At 45.1% G+C, this 15,936-nt stretch overlaps 1 protein-coding gene across 5 annotated transcripts in view; it reads right to left on the bottom strand.

Moving 5' to 3' along the window:
* Positions 1 to 528: 528 nt before the first annotated feature.
* DPF3 (double PHD fingers 3) overlaps positions 529 to 15,936 on the bottom strand; it is a 269,649-nt gene continuing 254,241 nt past the window's right edge. For 3 of the 5 annotated variants that reach the window (XM_075065416.1, XM_075065420.1, XM_075065419.1), the window contains one exon: positions 11,693 to 12,447. In XM_075065416.1, coding sequence (XP_074921517.1) covers positions 12,193 to 12,447 — 255 coding nt within the window. In that variant the 3' untranslated portion in view covers positions 11,693 to 12,192. Of the gene's footprint in view, positions 4,946 to 11,692; positions 12,448 to 15,936 lie in introns of those variants that run through there. The other 2 variants (XM_075065418.1, XM_075065417.1) reach the window with 2 other exon arrangements.

Consider the following 15,936-nt stretch of genomic DNA (forward strand, 5'->3'; position numbering starts at 1 on the left):
TAATGCTGGCCCTGCTCAGCGGACCCACTGAAACCTGCTTGTGACCCTCCATGGGGCCCCGGACCCCTGGTTGAGAATTGCTGATCTAATCTGACCTCCAGTATGTCACAGACCATAGAATTTCACCCAGTTACTCCTATGTTTGACTAACTGTTTGACAATAATTGTGTTTGACTAAAGCGCATCACCTAACAAGGCATCCAATCTTGATTTGAGAACTTCAAGAGATGGACAATCCGCCATTTCCCTTGGTAGTTTGCTCCAATCTGCATTAAAACACTGTATACTGGAGTTTTTAAAAGTATCGGTTCACAGGTATTCACTAGCAGTTTTAAAACATCTTTTTATCCTAGTCTAACCCTCAGTATTTGGTTCATATCAAGTGCTGCGAACAACTCACATAGCTGTTCCAGAGCCAATGGAAATACCCCTTTACTGTAAACATTTAGTTTTTAATGTACCAATTTCGTTTTTTAAAAGCCTCTAAGAACAACATTCCCAAGAAACAAATAAAAAAGGTGAAAACTGTTCAACTTTGAATGGATATTTATTCAATTTGCAAAGTGTTACTTCCTACCATGAAAACAGAGAGAGAAGCATGACGACAGAGTCTCCAAAATGTTTTTCCCTTACACTAGAGCTTAGGATCATCAAATCACGGAAGTGTAAAGCTGGAAGAGACCTCAGCAGGTCATCAAGTCCATCCCCCTGCGCTGAGGCAGGACCAAGTAAAACCAGACTATCCCTGACAGGTATTTTTCTAACCTGTTCTTAGAAACTTCTCGAAATGAGGATTCCACACCTCCCTTGGAACTTGTTCCATACTTACATACTCGTATAATTAGAAAGGTTTTCCTAATATCTAACCTAAATCTGCCTCGCGACAGATCAAGCTCATTACTTCTTTTCTTATATTCAGTGGACAAAGAGAACAGTTGATCACAGTCCTCTTTATAACAGCCCTTAACATATTTGAAGGCTTATTCTTTTTTGAAGTCTAAACATGCCCAGGTTTTTTTTAACCTTTCCTCACAGGTTTTCTAATCCTTTTATCATTTTTGTTGCTGTCCTTTGAACACTCTCTAATTTTTCAACATCATTCCTAAACTGTAGCACCCAGTACTGGACACAATACTCTAGCTGAAGTCTCACCATTGCTGTGCAGAGCAGGACAATTACCTCCTGTGTCTTACATACAAGGCACCTGTTAATAATCCCAGAATGATATTAGCCTTTTTAGCAACTACATCACATTGACTCGTATTTAATTTGTTACCCACTATAACCCCCAGATCCTTTTCAGCAGTACTTCCACCTAGCCAGTTATTCCCCATTTTGTAGTTGTGCATTTGACTTTTCCTTCGTAAGTGAAGTACTTTGCACTTGTCTTAATTGCATGGTCTCTTGTTCATTTCAGACCAATTCTTTAATTTGTCATGGTCATTTTAAATTTTAATCCTGTCCTCCAAAGTGCTTGCAACCCCTCCCAGCTTGGTGTCATCCATAGATTTTACAAGATTTTCTCCTCTCCATTATCTCAGACATTAATGAAAATATTGAGTAGTACCAGACTCAGGACAGACCACCACTAGATATACCCTTCCCCCAGTTTGACAGCCAACATTAATAACTACTCTTTGATTACTGTCTTTCAGCCAGTTGTGCACCCACTTTATATTATTTGCTCTAGACCACATTTCCCTAATTTGCCTATGAGAATGTCATGATTATGCTGGGTTTCGAAAATTGTCTTATTGTGGATTGTTCCTTTAAATAAGTGTACAGCAAAGGAGTAGCAGAAGGAAATGTGCCCAATGGTTAGAAAAGCTGATTGGGAATCAGGGTCAGAAGTTCTATTCCCTAGTTTTTCACTGTATGACTATGGGCAAGACATGGTATAATTTTTCTGTGCCTCTGTAAAAAGGGTACAGCACTATTAACATAATGGGCATTGTGTAGATTAAATAATTAATGTTTTAAAGCACTTTGAAGTTGTCCAGCTCTATGTACATGCTAAGAATTGTTACTGAGTAGAATGTACCTGCCTATTGCCTAAGAATAAGGCTGTGAATCGGGGAGATATAAGTTGCAGGAACATCTTAATGTCAGAGAGGTGAAGGTTTTGGATCTATCAGGCTGCTAGAAGTTAACTGGAACTGTCTGTGCACATAGATATATGAGAGTAAAGCCTGAATGAATGAAATGTAACTGGACCATGACAAGAAAGTTACTGTTAATCTGGACTCATACATTTGATTCTTGAGTGTAGCTAACTAACTCTGCCTTGGTAGATTGGATATGGGATACAGAGGCTGTAAAACAATCAGTCCTTGTTAATGCTTTGAGTAGAGGAACAGAGGTTCAGCTGATAGGCCAGCTGAGGCTCCTGGAGTCCTAGGATATGGGCCTCTGCTGCAGTTTCCTGAAAGTGCAGGGTGGAGATGACACAGCTAAACCCTTGTAAGTTTTCATGAGGATTTAACTGAAACAACAGGCAAATATGAAAGTCATGGCAATTTATTTTGATTAACAAATGTATGCAAATATGTGTGCAAATAAGATGTGGCCATCCAGCTCCTGGCAAGCTGCCAGTGCAGCTTTCTGTACCAAAAGGTCTGGGCACCTCTAGAATCTTGTATCCTACTTAGTCTCTAGTTATGGATCCAGCATATCTGCTGGGAGAAGCTAAGCCGGCAATGTGCATGGCAGCATTGGAGAATTGTGACAGACTCTCTTATCTCTTCCTCAGGGGATTCTTACAGATGGGAGGGAGCTGAAAAGAAAGGCGAGGGCCACTCAGAGAATTGGATGAGACAATGGGGATGAATAGTTTGAAGTGCTTCAGCATGTTGCCCCATGATGTTGAAAGAAAGTTGGTCATGTAAAGTTTTAAAATGCTCTTGTTTTAACAGTATGTCAATCATCTTATTGTAGTTCTGTAGACACAAATCCTATTTAATGGTCTAGGATTGAATAATGTAGGCCTGTAGTAGAAATTTAAGCTCCTATCTTCCCCTCCCAATGCGTGACACAGAGAGACGATTTTTGCACATTTTTCTACTGACACTATCTAATAGTTTGAGGATGGTAAATTTGGGCATTGTCCCCTACTAATGGATGAAATCAATCCCAGGGGAAGACAATAGAGCTGCATGAGGGGTAGATTTGGTGCAACAGGGCTAGAAATAAAGTGCTCAGGTACCATTTAAAGAAATTGGAATTTAAAGAAAACAGTTTTTGTGGGACTGAAACAATTCCAGGGCAGTTTTGTGAACTCACACACAACTGCACTGTGTGTGAGTCCACAAGAACAAGACTGAGAACCTGACCAGACTCGTTTCTGTGTCCAAGTTGAAAGAAGTGAAAAAGCTAAACAAACCACATAAAAAATTAAAAGTAAATTAAATGTATACAGTTCATTTAAATTTAACAGTCTGAGTTGTTATTAGTAACACAGGGAAGGACCTTTTTAAAACTAAATTACATTTATTTTGACAATGTCAATTTAAATCCTCAGGGTGAATAATTTTGCAGAGAGGCTTCAATTAATATGTATATCCCAAATGCAACCTTACCATCTTGCATAGGCATCCTGAGTCACTCATGCTGCTTGGGTTTCATCAACCTATATTACATTCCTCCTGTCATGCAAGCTTTTAAATCTGTTTATAAACAGATTTTATATGTCACACCCAAGATAAGACAATTCTTGTATACTTGGAAGAATCAGGAGTAGCATATTTGCAACCTTAAAAATCATATTTTTAAAAAATAGTCCTTCCATGTTTGACCCCTTCAATTACTGAAATGGAGAAGATTGTTAAAAAAAAATACTTATTCTCTATTGGTCCTTTTGTTTTGTTGTTGTTCACTTTTCTCCATTTCACTTAGTTTGGACAGCGACAATACAGTGACGCTTCCTGGTTCTGATACATGAGCTCAATGCTATTTTGTTTGGGTGTGCTACACAGCAGGGGACTGTTTAAATAAAGGAAAGCTATTTTTATTTAAATTTTAAAACCACCATGACCATCTTTCTTTTCAGGTTCTGTAAACCGTTACTCTTCACCTCTTTTTAAATAAAAAACAGGCTTTGGATCTGAACTATATAACAGCGCCACTTTAAGATGGTCTCCCTGAACATTAAAGAAAGCTGGAGTAAGTGTCTCTGAGTCTATATATATTCTATTCTTCTTTCATTTACACTAAAATCAAATTTCTAATATCAGTAAAATCAAAGGGTTTAATGATTCAGCAAAGAAACTATCACCCAAGGAATTTTAGATCAGTTCCTGTCTCAGTGGCAATATGCTCATGTTATTCATGACTCAGGAAGAACGGCACTACCACAACCTTCAAAGCCTCTCTAGATCTACATAGTGTTGCAGTAAAGCAGTTTTCAGTCAAGCCTGTGAGGAGTAACGCTTCTCAATATCCCAACCAAAGCATCTCATCTGTAGTGCTTTGGGAATTATGTTGCTATTTCTTTCTTTATGAAGAAGACCGAACAAAAAAGCACAAGGCCGCACAAAATTGATTTCTTAGTATCAGTATAACAGTTTCCCCCTTAACTTAGTGCATGTGAGCCTATTACAATACAGCATCAACCATGCACAGCAGTGAAGAGATTCCATTTGGAGCATTAAAAGGAGAACATGTTTCTTCTAGTAGAACCCAGGAGGTACTATATTAGTGAAATCTTACTCTTTGACAATAAATACCATTGTTATCTCTTCTCATACTTGAGTGTCCATTCTCTTCGACGTGTGTGTGTGTGTGTGTGTGTGTGTGCATGTGTCTTTGTGTTCTGGATGGGAACTGTGCGCTGGTACCACAACTCCAGGACCAAATTGCATCTTGATCCCTGGAGCTCCTTAGGCTTGAAAGCCAAAAGCTGATGCTCTCTCTCTGAGTAGTTCCCGGCACAAATGACAACTCCAGCTCCCTGTAAATCAATGAACAATCAATCAATCTCACATGCACAGTATTAACTCTGAATACTGAGATTGTATGCTAGGGATGGTTTCAATGGGACTGAAGGTATCTCCCCGAACTGGAATTTCCAATGTATTCCTGAAGCAAGTAAAGCATTGCTCCTTTCCAGTTGGTGTTGTTCACTTAGAGTCAGACTAACCCCAGAAGTTACTGATCAGTTGTGATATGCAGCCTCACAATACTTTTTCCCATTTGATAACTTAATCCTGGCATTCCCAATTAAACAGAAATCTTGACTATTCAATTTCCAAAAAGTTTCTCCCTATCAGTTTCGTTTTGTTTGGTTTCCTCTTTAGCAAAATTTTAAAAAATGTAAAACTCCTGTGGTCTTACACATCATGGCTACACAGTTGATTCGTAATGATTCTTGTCTCAGCCCTGGTGGACATTCCAGTACAGTCCATTAGAATCATTCTGTAGGCCTCTGCCAGTTTCTATTAGGCTCTGTTGATTTTAATTGGAGGCCAACTAACCTCAAGAACTAGTAGATCAATGGGCCAGTTCTTCTGTTTCAAAGTCAACTAACAAATCAGAACCAGCAGAAACACTTTCATGTGCCATTTCTTCCAAGGACATAACTATGTACTGAAAATAATACAGATCTGAAAATGTCTCCCTTTCCAAGGTACAGATGGTCTGAACAGCACTGAAAACTACTCTAAATAGTTTTGGCTCGTCTAAATATGTCAAGGAGGCACTGCATATGCTGCCTGAACACAACAAGAAGATGGAGTCTCACTGGCCATTATGACTCTATGTTTAATGACATTGTATGTGGATTAACAAAAAAAAAATCATTCCCATAAAACATTAGAGACAGGCCTAAACCACAAGACCATCCCTAATTAGGGCATTTATAAACTCTACAGGGGAAGAAAAGGAGAGATTCCTTACCTCTACAGTAACTGGAGTTCTTCAAGATGTTTTGACCCTATGGGTGCACCATGTGTGTGCATGCACACCCATGCACCTTTCGTCAGAGATTTTTCACCAACAGCATCCACGGGTCTGTGCCTGCACCCTACACATTTTCATGCTCCAGATGGAGAATATATTGGGAGGGGCAGATCTGCCATTGCTTCAATTTCTTCTCAACCCCAAAGTTCAAAGTCAAGGACTCTGAAGCAGAGAGGAAAGGGAGGGCAGAGTGGAGTATCCCTAGGGACATAATATCTCAAAGAACTCCAGTTACTGTACAGGTAAGAAAATTCTCCTCCTTCGAGTTATTGTTCCTATGGGAGCTCCATGTTAAGTGACTCCCAAACAATACCTCAGGTACAGAGAAGGGTACTGAGCTACAAGTTCAGAACAGCTTGGCGCACAGCCTCACCAAAGGCTGCAGCTGATCTAGAGGTGTGAACAACAGCATAAAGCTGGGAAAAGGTGTGCACCAATGACCAGACAGCAGCTTTGCAAATGTGTGCAATCATATGTTCTTAAGTGGGGTTATAGAGGTGGATTTCACCCTAGGGGAATGAGCAGTCCCCTACATAGATGGTGTACCCCAAAAGCTTTGTAACATTCTAAGATACATCCTAAGACCCATTTAGATAGTCTTTGGGTGAAAAGAGGAGCTCCTTTCATTCTCTCTGAAATGGAGACAAGCCTAGGAGAGGATTTGAAGGGTTTAGTCTTGTTGAGATAGAAAGCAAAGGCTCTTTTCACATCTAGAGAGTTTTGAGACTGGTCTCTTCCCTTGAAGCACGAGGATTGGGGTAAAAAAGAACAGTAGCTGAATGACCTCGTTGATGTGAAAGTCTGATGCGACTTCAGATAAGAAGCAAGCATGAGGACAAAGTCATCTTGCTTCAAGTAGAACACAGTATGTGGTGGGTCAGCCATAAGAGCTCCCAATTCACTTATTCTTCTGGCTGAAGCAATGGCCATGAGAAATGCAGGTTTTTGCAGCAGGCAATAACTCCCCATATGTTCAAAGGGTGTTTCTCAAGGCACTGAGAATTAAATTAAGGTTCCAAAGTGGAGCAGACTGTCCTATGTGAGGAAAGATATTGGTCAATCCCTTCAGGAATCTTGTAGTGGCAGGTTGCACAAAAAGTGACACCCCTTCCACTGGCTGGTGGGAGGCTGAAATGGCAGCTGGGTGAACTTGAATAGAGCTGAATGATAAGCCTATGTTTTTTTCAATTTAGGAGGTAGTCACATATGATAGAGATGTAAGACTCAGAAGGGGGGAATGACACTTGTGCACCAAAGCCAGAAATGCTTTCACTTTTGCAGGTAGGTGTTGCCAACCAAGCCATGTTCAGTCAGGCCCAGTGGTTGAAATGAGAGTTCAGCCTACTGTTTAACCCTGGGTCCAGGGTAGGCAAAGACCAGAAACAAGCCAAGGTCAGTACCAGGACAGAAGCTGAATGCCAGAGCTAGAGTTGTAGGCCAGGAGCAGAGCCAGGGATCAAAGCCAGAAGCTAATGGAGAATGGGCTGGAGCAAAAGCAGGAGCAGGGACTGGAACAAGGCAAGCACAGTTGCAGATATGATATGCACTTAGCAGCTGCTGATCTGCTGGGAGACCAGTTTTATAAGCAAAGCTGCTAAACCAGCTGCCAATGAGGAGCTGTGGCTACTGTGTCAGTTCCAAGGCAGTGAAGCTGGGCTCATTGGAAGCAGTGAAGTAAGTCAGGGTACAGGTCAGCATCTGGCCCCTCACAGTAGGTTTTCTTCAGGACAGGCTTCCTACCATTCAGCAGCACAGACTGCAGCTCAAGAGAACAATCCTGTTCTAGGCCCAAGATTAGATTAGAGTGGGAACTATATTTGTCTCAACCATTTTGGAGCTAAGGGGATAACCACTGCTTTCTGCTGTTTTAGCCTATTCAGGACTCTGAAGAGTAATGGTGTTGATAAGTGTATAGCAGAACCTAAGGCTAAGGGCAGAAGAAGAAATCTTCCAGGGAGTTGTGACCAAGTCCTCCCCTCAGGCAGAGGTGATGGCATTTTGTATTGGAGTCACAAAGAGGTCTATCACTGAAGAACTCCAGGTGAGAAAGATCTTCTGAAAGATAGTATTGCTCAGTTCTTATTTGTGATCCTGGCAGAAATGTGTGCTCAGAGTGTCTGCAAATGTGTTCTGCAGACCTGGTAGATGGGCTCAGATGTCAATTTGATGGGTGAGACACCAGTTCCAGAGCTTTATTTCCTCTGCACATAAAGATTGGGATGTTGCACCTCCTTGGTGGTTGACGTAGTATATCCTCACTCTGTTGTCTGTCATGCCTCTTACGGAGTAACCCTGGATCCTGAGTAGGAAGTGAAGGGATACGTATTGGACTGCCCTGAGCTCAATAATGTTGATGTAGAACTAGAATTCCTGGGGGCCCATTTGCCCTGTGCTGTGTTGTCTTGAAAGTGAGCTCCCCAACCTCGCATGGATGCAACTATGAGGATGATCCTTGTGGTAGATGAATCCTTGTGGAAGATGAATGCAAAAATGTAAAACCTTCTTCTGTTGAATTTGGGAGGAACCAATTAAATTCCCCCAATAACAGGAGGGATTGAGCTTCCTGCTTCAAGAGACCCTGATGAGAAAGGTTCTTGAAAAGGGACAGGGAGAAGGGGGAAGGAGTTGAATGGGATGGTGTATCCTGATGAAATTATTTCCAGTATCCATCTGTTTGATGAGCTCCCAGGAAGGTGTGAAATGGGAGAGAGAATCACCATAAGTGGATGGAGGACAAAATGTTACAGCAAAGGATTCATACAGCGTGGTGATTCATGACTGTCAACCAATAGGCCAAAATGGCCACTTGGATGAAGTTGGTGACTAGGAGGCAGCAATAGAATACTGCTTGTGGAAGGTGAAATACTGAACTGGGCGAGACTGTTGGACTGTCTGTGACTTGTTATATTTTGTTGTTGTTGTTGCAGGGATGTAAATGCCCAAGGATTGCAGGGTTTTTGTGAGAGTTTGGGGATTCATCTATCTGATTGCTGAAGGGCTTCAGCCCTTCCAACGGAAGATCTTTTAATGTATTCTACACTACTCTAGGAAGACCAGAGGATTGCAGCCATGAACCTCAACACATAAATATAATTGAAGACAAAGTGAAAGACTGTGCCAGCCACACTGAGTAAGGCTTACAAGGATGCTTTGGCAATTGTCTCTTCTTCTGAAATAAGGGCCTGAAATTGGTCCTTCTGCTCCTGTGGCAGATGGTCTATAAAATATTTGATGTAATTGGGGGAGTTGTACTTCACCAACAAGGCATCCCTGAACTGTAGCGCAGCTGAAGAATAACTCTTGCATCCAAGAAGGTCCAGGTGTTTGAGCTAATTATCATGAGGAGCAGATCTCAACCAGCGCTGTCTGTTCCTTTCACTGATTGTGTTGACCACCAGGGAGGTGGGATGGGAAAAAGGGTATTCAGAGCCCTTGAACAGTTTTTTGTCAGCCATCTTCCATGTAGGTGAGATGTTAGCAGATGTCTGCCATATGTTACATGCTGGAGAGAACAGGGCATCATTAACAGGCAGGGATATTTTGCCATGAGACATGGTATAGAGCAGGGGAGGCCAACCTGTGGCTCTGGAGCCACATGCGGCTCTTCAGACGTTAATATGCGGCTCCTTGTGTAGGCACTGACTCTGGGGCTGGAGCTACAGGCACCAACTTTCCAATGTGCTGGGGGGTGCTCACTGATCAACCCCTGATTCTGCCACAGGACCTGCCCCGATTCCACTCCTTCCCATCCCCTCCCCTGAGCCTGCTATGCCCTTGCTCCTCCCCCTCTGAGCCTCCTGCATGCCATGAAAAAGCTAATAGGGAGGTGCAGAGAGGGAAGGGGAGGCACTGATCAGTGGAGCTGCCAGTGGGCAGGAGGCGCTGGGAGTGGCGGGGGAGCTGATGGGGGGCTGCTGACATATTACTGTGGCTGTTTGGCAATGTACATTGGTAAATTCTGGCTCCTTCTCAGGCTCAGGTTGGCCACCCCTGCTATAAAGAATATCCATAAGGAAGTGCTGGGGCTTCTGTATTTCCTAGAAGGGAATCTGTAAAGTCTTGGCCACCCTCTTCATCAGAACTTGACAAAATTTATGATCATCCATACTGAATGGTGAAGGGAGCAAAATGGTTTCATCTGGAGATGAAGAGGATTTATTGGAGAGAGGTGCCTCCTCTTCAGCTCTTAGTTCTTACTCCTTTGAGGAGCAGGAACCTGGGGACAGGCTCACTGGGTACTGGTGGCTGCTCCTCTGGTGGCCCTTTTACATAAGAACAGTCTATCAAATCAGTCATCATAAGGGACCCAGGCTTCCATAAAGCCCAGTGTGACAGGGCATATGGGAAAGAAACAGGATCCCCAGGGGTGTTTCTGCCAGGGTTGGTGGGATAGATGATGACTAGTTTTTGAAGTCTTATTGTTAGGATACACCACTGGGGTGGGAGGTTGAAATAGGAAGGTAGTCAAATCTTAGATAAAGATGTCTGATCCTGAAGATTTGTCATCCGCTGTCTCCAGTAGAGGGGCTAGGAGAGTCAGTACTGGAGGTTGAGTGGGTATTGGCATCTGAATCAATACTGGTGCCCAAGTTTTTGTGTGAGGGAGCTGCAGTACCGATTGGTATATTTGTATTGCAGAAAGGCCCTCAGCCTCTCAGGAGAGGAGATTCAAGTCTCTGTCACACAGTGGTCCTCATGGGAGAGGAATGAGGTCAGTACCAGGTTTCCAGGGCAGTACTCCTCAAGCTGAGGTGAATCCAGTGGTACAGAGACAGTACAAATGGGCGGTCTGCACACTCCTTGTGTCTGTGGCCCTCAGAGGGTGCCAGAGCTGGGGTCGATGGAGGTTTCTTTGAAGAATCCCTGTGCTTGGAAGACTCTGAAGGTACTGAGGCTGGTGCCAAGCAGGATTGTTTGCCAAGATATTTTTCAGTACATAGCATGCTGGAGTTCTTTTTCAGCGATACTGGGTTCTCAATATTGAAGGAGGCAGGAATCTCAACAGTACCCACAGCAGGATGCAAAGTCTCCTTAGACTCTGGTCTCTGGGGTGACTTTTCCCTCCATTTAGACTCCTTGTCAGGAGACCAAGATCTCTTCTTCTTTCAATGCTTCAGGGCCTCTGGAGTTACCTGTTGGTTTTTGCTAAACAGAGCTAGAGCCAAAGAAATCACCAGAACAATCTGAGAAGATGAAGCCAATGTATGGAGGGTAGGGGAGAGGGCAATGTGATCCTGTAGGTCTCAGGGAGCACTCCATAAGGAGCAGTTTCATTCTATCCTCTCTCAGTTTCCTTGATCTGCTCTTGAATCCAGAGCAGACCTTGCACTTCAACGGGACATGAGACTCTCTAAGGCTGGGGGCAGCTAGAATGCCCACTACTGACTGGCAGGTCTGGCAAGGTTTGGATCCCAGGATTTGGGTCACAGCCCACAGAAGTGAGGCCATAAGTGAGGAAAGGCTGGAGGTGGTGGAGGCCATAACCATGGCCGACAAAAAAGGGAACAGAACCCCTCCCCTCAAAGGCACAAACTTGTGCAGGGGAAAAAGAAACAGAGTACTAAAAATAAAAGGAAGAAAAAGAAAACAGAAGAAATGGAGAATGGATAGTTAAATGTTTAATCTAGTGAACACCACAATGCTCAGTCTCTAGCCACAGGCAGTTGAGAAGGAACTGGAATGGCAGTAGGTCTGCCCTTCCTATGTATCTTTGGTCCGAAGCACAAGGATGACTAGCATGCAGGAGGAGCTGCAGACACTGCTGACAAAAAAAAACCTCTGATTGATCATGTGGGACACCTGTAGGGACAATAACTTGGAGAAGAACACAAAATTCAGGTAAGAAGTGTCCAACTATGAACTTCTCTAGTGAACCAAACCTAGCAGATTTCCCAAATCCTCTGAGTCACTTTAAAACACAGGAGAGCTGTTCTCTCGTTTACCAGGTTTTCACAAGGAAATGCCACTGAGATTGCTTTCTCCCTTGAAATGTAGCATAGGTCAAGAAGGACAGCCTACTTCCCACATTTCTCCAACATGGAGTATTGTAAACTTCCCATATTTGAGAGGTAGATTAATGTTAAAGAGGGCCCAGACCCACCAAATTGTCAGCCCTCATCCTCACTAGACAGGAGACTTCTAGCTCAGGCTTCCACCAGTACAGAATCTCCAGCCCTTTCAAATGGTCTCTTGTTTTCCTTCAGGACTGGGTCCTTGATCTGCCTCACTGGTAGCCAACTGTCAGCAATCAGACATGCACAACAAAGCTACCTGACATTTTGCCTCTGCCTCATTGCTCTGAGTCTGGTTCCCAATTCCTTCACTCATCTTGTCCAAGGCCACCTTCTGAATTTCCTCCCTCCTCCCCACGGGCCCTGCTGTGGCTCTCAGTGTAGACTTCCAGAACGTGTTACCTTCTGGAGGTTCAGATACTGGTGGGTTTAAGCAATACATGTGATAGCCACGGTCGCAGTCATCACAGAAGAGCAGCTGGTCCTGAAGCAAAATTGTTGGCAGGGGAAAGAGGGGAAGCAAGAGAGAGAGAGAGACAGAGAGAATGTTGATTAGTTTATTGCTGAGGTGGGAACACAAGCATATGTAAATTAGTACTGCACACATCTGAACACAGCTTTAACAATAAGCACACAGGGAACATGAATGGATTTACAAAACCTCACATTTCTGCTTCCAGAGTCAACCACCACACTCTCCTCACTTTGCCACAATGACCCCTTCTGGCCACATCTGTATTGAACAAGACAGCTTGAGTTTCTATCTGATAAATCTCCCTTTGAGCTGGGGAAATCCTCCAGCAAGATCAGATAAATGGAGAGACATTTACCCCCAGACCACACCTATATATGAGATTGGATTTCCCACTTCATTATACTCTCATAGACTTTAAGGCCAGAATGGATCATCATGGTCATCTAGTCTGATCTCCTGCACATTGCAGGCCACAGAATCTCATAATAGGCCACTCCTGTAATAGTATCAAAGGGGTAGCCGTGTTAGTCTGGATCTGTAAAAGCAGCAAAGAGTCCTGTGGCACCTTATAGACTAACAGACATTTTGGAGCACGAGCTTTCGTGGGTGAATACCCACTCCGTCAGATGCATGCATTCGTCAGACATGCTTCTGACGAAGTGGGTATTCACCCACGAGAGCTCATGCTCCAAAACGTCTGTTAGTCTATAGGGTGCCATAGGACTCTTTGCTGTTTTTACACTCCTGTAATAGATCCTGTGGTGGGGTGGCTGCCTCGCCCCCATGCAAGGGGGGCATAGAGTAGACCAGAGTGGCTGCACAGGCCGGCAGCCAATCAGAGAAGGGCCTACTGAGAGCTAATCAGGGCCTAGATTAGAGCCAGCCAATTAGGGCTAGACTAGGCCCCATAAAAAGACTGCCTAGGAGAGGAGCAGGCAGTCTCTCCCAGGCCTTCAAAGGGAGAAGGTCTGTCTCCTGTGTGAGGAGACTAGCACCTGGGACAGTGCAGTCCTGGGCAGGCTCGGGGAACCGAAGAGAACTCCAACCCGCTACCTGCCAGGCTGCAGGCCCTGAGGGAAGGGCCTAGCTGGTGCAAAGGGGCTGAAGGGGAAGCGGCCCAGGGAGATGCACAAGAGGAGAGAAGGAGGGCAGGAAGGCTGCCGCCAAAGGGTCCCTGGGTCGGGACCCAGTGTACACGGTGGGCCTGGGTCCCCCACTTCTCCCTTGCACTGACACCCAGCCACTAAATATGGCAGTAGTGGACTGAACCAGACCCCTGACACAAGGGGTTAGACTTTGGGGTGTGGCTGACCACTGTGGCTGGGGTGCAGAGATAGACTGCTGTTAACCCCCTCCCCCGGAAGTGGGTGAAGATGGCCTGGAGGGTAGTGCAGGAAGGGCAGACGGATCCACGTCTGTCAACACGGATCCAGACACCAGCGAGAAACAGATGACGGACGGGACACCACCAGCAGAGGGCACTCCCCAGGGACTGAGCTAATTGCCAGAGCAACCAGCAGGACGTGCTGTGGTGGTGAGTCCCACCACCATCACAGACCCATAACCTCTGACTGAATTACTGAAGTCCTCAAATCATGATTTAAAAGTTACACCGAATTCACTGTTTACTCTAGTTCAAACCAGCAAGTGACCCATGCCTCATGCTGCAGAAGAAAGCAAAAAAACCCTCCAAGGGTGTCTGCTAATCTGACCCAGAATGAAATTCCTTCCCAACCCCAAAAATGTGATCAGTTAGATCCTGAACATGTGAACAAGGCCTACCAGCCGGACACCCTAGAAAGAATTATCTGTAGTAACAGAGAGCCCTCCCCATCTAGTGTCCCATCTCCATCCATTTGGGATATTTGCTACTAGCAGCCACAGATGGGCTACATGCCATTGTAGGCAGTCTCAGTCATATCACCTCCTCCATAAACTTATCAAGCTCTATCTTGAAACCAGTTGGGGTTTTTGGCCCCACTGCTTCCCTTGGAAGGCTGTTCCAGAAGTTCACTTCTCTGATGGTCAGAAACCTTCACCTAATTTTAAGCCTCAACTTGCTGATGGCTAGCTTATATCCAATGTGTTCTTCTTTCAGCACTAGCCCTTCACTTAAATAACTCCACTCCCTTCCTGGTGCTTATCCCACTGGTTTATTTATAGAGAGCAATCATATCTCCTCTCAGCCTTCACTTGGTTAGGTTAAACAAGCCAAGCTTAAGTCTCCTCTCAAAAGGTGTTACCTAGTCCAGAGCATCCCCTCTTGCCAGGACCCTTTTGCTCTCCAGCCTGGACAGAACAAATTTTGCAAAGTTCAGCAGGTTAGCGAGGCGGGGTCTGTAAATGAGCTGTTCCTATCACGAGGACTGTAGCTCTTCACATTGTCACAAAAAACTATGTTTGGACAGGTGACACCCATATACTGCACTGAAAATCCCCTCTTCGCTCTTAAAACAGAATGCACCCAGATGCTTAAGATTTTTTCTGTTTTGTTGCTAAAATCCAGAGAGCTGCTTGACGTTTATCTTGCTGCGGAGCAAAGGAAATAGTTTAGATCAGGCCTGCACAACTCGTAAAGCGGCGAGGGCCACATTACTCCAAAGAAAACAGCTGAGGGCCAAAACCCCCCAGCCCTTCAGAAACACCCCCACCCCAGCACCTCCCGGCCCCGCGGAAACACCCCGCCCCAGCACCACCCAGCCCTGCAGAAACAAACCCTCCTTCCCCAGCACCGCCCCACCAAAACAGCTGTGGGCCAAAAAGGAAGGTTGGGGGTGGGGAGATGATACTTGATTTTAAATCAACCAGGGGCTTCCAGCTGAAGAGGTGGCTGGGAGCCCTCGGGGCAAATTAAAGGGCCCGGGGCTTCGGCGGCTGGGGGAACCCAGAGCTTTGCTGGGCTGGGGCAGTGATTTAAAGGGCCCAGAGCGCCTGCTGCTGAGGGGAGTTGGAGCCCTTTAAATCCCAGCCTGGCCGTTGGAGCTGCAGCCGGGATTCAAAGGGCTCTGGGCTGCCCGCATGCAGCCCAGAGCCCTTTAAATCTCAGCCATGGTCGGGATTCAAAGGGCTCTGGCTGCCCGCAGCCACGGGGAGCCCAGAGCCCTTTAAATCTCAGCCGCGGCCGGGATTCAAAGGGCTCTGGGCTGACCACAGCCACGGGGAGTCCTGAGCCCTTTAAATCTCAGCTGCGGCTGGGATTCAAAAGGCTCTGGGCTGCCCGCTGCCGCGGGGAGCCCTGAGCCCTTTAAATCTCAGCCATGGCCAGGAATCAAAGGGTTCTGGGCTGCCCGCAGAGCGCCGTGTGCACGGGATTTAGAATCCTCCCACGGGCCACACAGTGAGCCTCCGCAGGCCGCATGAGGCCTGTGAGCTGCATGTTGTACAGGCCTGGACTAGATTATCAATAAAAAGTCCCTTCCAACCCGAATGTTTCCATGGCTTAGGGTTTTATCATAAAGATTAAAGTTCATGTGAGCTTCAAATTGGGTAACATCTCTA

This window comes from Chelonoidis abingdonii, chromosome 4, assembly GCF_003597395.2.
Source record: "Chelonoidis abingdonii isolate Lonesome George chromosome 4, CheloAbing_2.0, whole genome shotgun sequence".
Lineage (NCBI taxonomy): Eukaryota > Metazoa > Chordata > Testudines > Testudinidae > Chelonoidis > Chelonoidis abingdonii.